The sequence below is a fragment of the Plasmodium knowlesi genome (genome assembly GCF_000006355.2).
Source record: "Plasmodium knowlesi strain H genome assembly, chromosome: 13".
NCBI classification, from domain to species: Eukaryota; Apicomplexa; class Aconoidasida; order Haemosporida; family Plasmodiidae; genus Plasmodium; species Plasmodium knowlesi.
Genome location: NC_011914.2, coordinates 1,145,450 through 1,152,080, shown reverse-complemented (window position 1 = coordinate 1,152,080; position 6,631 = coordinate 1,145,450). Strand labels below are relative to the sequence as shown.

The 6,631-nt window shown below is 35.9% G+C and overlaps 1 protein-coding gene across 1 annotated transcript; it reads left to right on the top strand.

Moving 5' to 3' along the window:
* Positions 1 to 28: 28 nt before the first annotated feature.
* PKNH_1325100 (SICAvar, type I (fragment)) lies at positions 29 to 6,631 on the top strand (the record flags this gene model as incomplete). The annotated part of the gene is made up of 5 exons (XM_039113521.1): positions 29 to 724; positions 1,147 to 1,848; positions 4,196 to 4,885; positions 5,250 to 5,894; positions 6,203 to 6,631. Coding segments are annotated over 5 exons (3,162 nt in total), but the record flags the coding sequence as incomplete, so codon positions are not given.

Here is a 6,631-nt window from a genome sequence, read left to right as displayed (position 1 = left end):
ATATATATATATATTACTACTTATACAGGACAAATTTTGGACTAAGGATGGCGAAGTTGACAAACTATGGAAAGAACTGGCAAAGGAAATGACAGAGAAAGGCAAGGAGGGTAAAGAAAGTCATTGTGGGACAATGGATGATGGCAGTGCCACCAGTGGCACTGGTGCCACTGGCACTAGTGGCAGGCCTGCCACCAAACCTGAAAGGAAGGCATGCAATTATTTGCATGCCGGCTTAACTAAACTGTACGACAGTTCGACGACGGTGACGCTGGCGTCGCCGTCGTCGTCAGGCAACGACGAGAAAATCCTGGATAAGAACCCACTGTTAAGACAAACAGTGGGTTGTTTCCTTCTTAAAGAATATGGAAAACAACTGCAGAAGACCTCCACATGCGTCATTGATTCTGGTATAGAGAAAGCATTCAGGAAATGGAATGAAGATAATAAATCTAAATGCAATGGCAGTGGCGCGGAACCTTGTTTTCCGTGCGAATGGAAAGAGAAGGACTATGACGACTGCAAAGTTACCACAAATGGCACAACCCAAACTCCAGTAACGGACAAATTATCACCAGTTCAGGGCAACATTACCCGCATCTCAAATTTCAACCTAAAGTACATAAATGATATGTCCACTTTATGCGATTACATTAGATGCGCCGGACCCAAATGGTTCAAAAACGAAGCAACCGCAAACGGGGGAAATTCTAATCAGACTTGGGTAAGTATTACTACCAGCACATCTAACCTACCACCAACGCAATCCTGAGGTGTAGTAGGAATAATAAAAAAAAAAAAAAAAAATTTCAGATTTAGGGGTGTCAAAATAGGGTCTTAGGGGTGTTAGAATAAGTTGGTAAGGGTGTTAGAATAAGGTTGTAGGGGTGCAGGAGTAAGGTTGTACGGTATAGGAATAAGGTTTTAAGGGTATAGGAAGAATGTTGAAGGGTATTAGAATAAGGTTTCAGGGGTATTGGAATAAGGTTTAGGGGTTAGCTTTAATTACTTTAGGGGGGGGAGAGGAAAAACTCCTCGCAGACAGAGACCGGATACTACATACTACCCGGATGGTAAGGAAACCGGATACTAAATAACCTACTACCTACATATATAACCTTTTCTTCTTTTTTTTTTCCTATACAGTGTGAGTTCTGGAATGATGGCGTCAAACCGACATTGCAGGCAATGTTTAACCACATCGAGGATGAAGGGAAGACCAACACGAATTACGTAACATGCCGTGGCTTTGGTGATGGTAATCCACTTAGTGTCGAAAGAAAAGCTTGTAATTATATCGCGGAGGGACTGAAATACATTAAAGAGATTCCAAATGGTACTACTGCCAAGCAGCCTAATGGTAATGACAACGTACTGCTCGCTCGAGCAGTTGGTTGTATTGCTCTTAACATGTACGCAAATAGAATAATGACATTTACGCAGAACAGTTGTCCCATTGATGAGGAAAGAATAAAAAAAATGTTCGATGATTGGAATGCAATTAATAATAATTCGTGCTCAAACTCTGGTCTTGGTAATAATAATAATAATAATGTTTGTTTTAAATGTGATAGGATACAGAACTCAGATTTTGGTGGTTGCCACCTGAGCGTCGCAGACGCTCTGGTGGCATCACAACAGAAAAGTGGAAGTTGCCCTTCTAACGGAGAACATAAAAAAGTCCATGATCAAATGAAAAAACTCCTCGAAAAGGACACCACCATCAAAATGAAACCAACATTGGACGAAATCAATAAAATGGACAATTTCTGTACTAAAATGCAATGTGCAGCAAAACAATACCACACCAAATCATTAGGGAAAAGTGGGGCAGAACCCGTAACTTGGGTAAGAATGGACATACATACGTATATACATATCTACATACATATAACTATATACATGTATATACATGTATATATATGTATATATATGTATGCGTATATATGTATCTGTATATGTATAATGAAAATTGATGAAAAGGAAGAAAGTGAAATAAAAAAAACAAAATAGAGAAAAGAAATTCAGATTCCTGGTTTAGAAATGAAGGTTGTTGTGGTGTTGGAATGATGTTGTTTGGGGTGTTGGAATGATGTTGTTTGGGGTGTTGCAATGATGTTGTTGGGGGTGTTGGAATGATGTTGTTGGGGTGCTGGAATGATGTTGTTTGGGGTGTTGGAATGATGTTGTTGGGGGTGTTGGAATGATGTTGTAGGGAGGTTGGAATGATGTTGTAAGGGTATTGGAATGATGTTGTTGGGGTGTTGGAATGATGTTGTTGGGGTGTTGGAGTGAAGGTTGTTTGGGGTGTTGGAATGATGTTGTTTGGGGTGTTGGAATGATGTTGTTGGGGTGTTGGAATAATGTTGTTGTGGTGTTGGAATGATGTTGTTGTGGTGTTGGAATAAGGTTGCTGTGGTGTTGGAATGATGTTGTTTTGGTGTTGGAATGATCTTGTTTGGGGTGTTGGAATGATGTTGTTTGGGGTGTTGGAATAAGGTTGTTGGGGTGTTGGAATGAAGGTTGTTGGGGTATTGGAATGAAGGTTGTTGGGGTGCTGGAATGATGTTGTTGGGGTGTTAAAATAAGGTTGTAGGGTTGTAGGAATAAGGTTGTAGTGGTGTTGGAATGATGTTGTTGTGGTGTTGGAATGATGTTGTTGTGGTGTTGGAATGATGTTGTTGGGGTGTTAGAACTTATATTCCGGGTTTAGGATGAAGATCGTTAGCGTGTTAGAACTTAGATTCCGGGTTTAGGAGGAAGGTTGTAGGGGTGATAGAATAATGTTTGAGGGTATAGGAGTAAGGTTTTAGTGTATAGGAGGAAGGTCTTAGGGGTATAAGGAGAAGGTTTTAGGGTATAGGAATAAGGTTTCAGGGGTATAGGAATGAGGTTTCAGGGTTTAGAAATAAGGTTCAGGGGTTAGCTTTAGCTACTTTAGGGGGAGAAAGGAAAAACTCCTCGCAGACAGGGACCGGATACGACACCAACCGGATACTACACAACCAACATACTAACATAACCAACATACTAACATAACCAACATACTAACATAACCAACATACTAACACAACCAACATACTACCACGAACCAACATACTAACATAACCAACATACTGACACAACACAACATATTAACACAACCAACATACTAACACAACACAACATACTAACACAACACAACATACTAACATGGAACCAACATACTAACACAACACAACATACTGACACAACCAACATACTAACACATAACCAACATACTAACATAACCAACATACTAACATAACCAACACAAACCAACATACTAACACAACTCACATACTAAAGATAACCAACATACAACCAACATACTGACACAACACAACATATTAACACAACCAACATACTAACACAACACAACATACTGACACAACCAACATACTAACACCACACAACATACAACCAACACAACCAACATACTAACACAACCAACATACTAACACAACCAACATACTAACACAACACAACATACTAACACAACACAACCTACTAACATAACCAACATACTAACACAACCAACCTACTAACATAACCAACCTACTAACATAACCAACATACTGACACAACCAACATACAACCAACATACAACCAACATACAACCAACATACTAACACAACCAACATACTAACACAACTAACATACTGACATAACTAACATTACTAACATAACCAACATACTAACACAACCAACATACTAACATAACCAACATACTAACACACAACCAACATACTAACACAACAACAACACAACAACAACACAACATACTAACATGACCAACCTACTAACACAACCAACATACTAACACAACCAACACATACTAACATAACCAACATACTAACACAACCAACCTACTAACACAAACCAACATACTAACACAACCAACATACTAACACAACCAACATACAACCAACACAACGAACCTAGTAACACAACCAACATACTACATACACACAGAGAGAAAAAAAAAAGGAAGAAAAAAAAAAAAAATAAACTGTTGCTTAAAAAAGAAGAATTATTAATACATCCATATATGTATATATGTATATGCATATATATATATATGCATATATATATGTATACACATATGTGTATACATATGTGTATACATATACATATATTTTTTTTTTTCTTTTCTCTTTTCTTCTTTTATGATCAGGATGAAATAAAGGGTGTTGTTGATAAGGAATTAAAGGACCTTCTAAATAAAATTACGAATGAAGAGAAATGGGAAGAGGTTGATTCATACTGCAATGACAACATCAAAAGTAATGGCGACACACCAGGAGAAATAACTGCTAAGAAAAAAGCTTGTAAGCTTTTTGCTTTAGGTTTAAAACACATTTCTGATATTAAAGACAAGAACAAAGACAACATGGATGTTGTACCACTTAAACAAACTATGATGTGCGCAGCACTTAATCTTTATGCTGATCAATTAATAGAAAAATCAACAGATCAATGTCCTCTCGATAATACAAAATTGAAGGAGGCAATAGAACACGCCTTTAAGAATAGTAATGCCACTATGAAGAATGGAGCAAATTCATGCCCAGCTAGTACTAAGGGTCCTAATTTTTGTTTTGTTTGCAATAGGCAAGACAAAAGCACTTTTCCCGATTGTAAAATTGGCAAAGACGAAATAAAGGACAAAATGACCAAACTCATCACAGAAAACGACAACAACACCAAATCCAAGCCCAAATCCAAAACCAACAACACTCCTAACATGGACGAAACACTAGACAAAATAAATAAAATAGAAACTTTCTGTACTCAAGTCCAATGTGCAATCAAACAAAAACTAAGGAGCCAAAATAAACTTAAAAATGGAACAGAACCATCTTGGGTAATGGCAGTATACATTTATACATATATATGCATATACATATGTATGTGTATATGTATACATATATGTATTTATGTATTGTATATATATGTATAAATGTATGGATGTATATATATGTATATATATGTATATGTATGTATATGTATATATGTATATGTATATATATGCATATGTATATGTATATATGTATATACATGTATATGTATATGTATGTATATATGTATGTATATGTATGTATATATGTATGTATATGTATATATGTATATATGTATATATATATGTATACACATATGTGTATACATATGTGTATACATATACATATATATATTCTTTTATTTCTTTCTTTCTTTTGTTCTATGTTTAGGATGCCCTGAAGACTGAAATCGAGACGGAATTAAAAGAACTCTTAGCACATATGTCGCGGAAAGAGAGTCAGGCTGAAGTTATCCAATACTGCAATGACGACGCTAATTGGAGTAAACTTGGCCATAAAGAAAAACATACAAATAAAGCAGCTTGTTTACTTTTTGCTTCAGGGTTAAAGCACATTTATACCCATATTAATGACCAAAAGAAGGACCCATCGTTTGAACAAACGATGGGTTGTTTATTCCTTAAGGAATATGCAAAACAATTGAAAAAAATGGCAGAAGAACAAAAAAAGTATAAGGTACATCCTAATTGTAGCGTAGATTCGGGCATAGATTACGCTTTCAATCAAAGTAATGCCATTATGGAGAAAGCAAAGCCTCCATGCGAGAAGAATGTTCCTAATTCTTGTTTTGAGTGCACACAAAAGGACGATTATGGAACTTGCTTCATTGGCGCTGAGAAAGTACGAGGCAAAGTTGAACCTTTGTTCAAAGACAATGACCAAAACAAAAAGCATATGGAAGAAACATTAGAGAATACAGTCTGTCCCATCCTTATTACGGATCTCCTTACCCCTTTTCTTCCTTTGGCTCCTGTCTCTATTGGTCTTTCTGCTATGGCTTATTACCTTTGGAAGGTAAGATTAAAAAATTAATAAAAAAAAAAAAAATATTTTTTAATGGTTAAAAGGAGAAAAAAAAATGTTTTTAATGGTTAAAAGAAAAAAATTTTTTTAAATGGACAAAATTAATAGGAAAAAAAAAATTTAATGGTTAAAAGGAAAAGAAAAATTTTTTTAATGGTTAAAAGAAAAAAAAAAAAAATTTTATGGTTAAAAAAAATTAAATGAAGTGAAATAAAATAAATGTGTAAAAAGAACATTTCACAATCTTCATAACAAAAATATCCTCTCATACTTTTTTTTTTTTTTTTTTTTTTTTGTAGTATTTTGGTCCTCTTGGTAAAGGAGGAGCACGTTTCAGAAGATCTCCTGCTGAAATTCCTGGTCCATCGGTACAGGAACAAGTCCTTGATCATGTGCAGCCAGATAGTTCACATGAATATCGATTAGTGAAAGAACGAAAACCTCCATCTGCTCCAACGAGAACAAAACGTTCTGGTCGCGTGAATCGTCGAACGATTATTGAAATTCATTTTGAAGTGTTGGATGAATGTCAAAAAGGCGACACACAATTGAACCAGAAGGATTTTCTGGAACTTTTGGTTCAAGAATTCATGGGATCCGAATTTATGGAAGAAGAACAGGTTCCTAAGGAAAATGTTCCTAAGGAAGATGTTCTTATGGAAGGTGTTCCTTTGGAACTTGTTCCTATTGAAGAGGTTCCAAGTTTAGGTTCCGGCTTTATGGTTTAA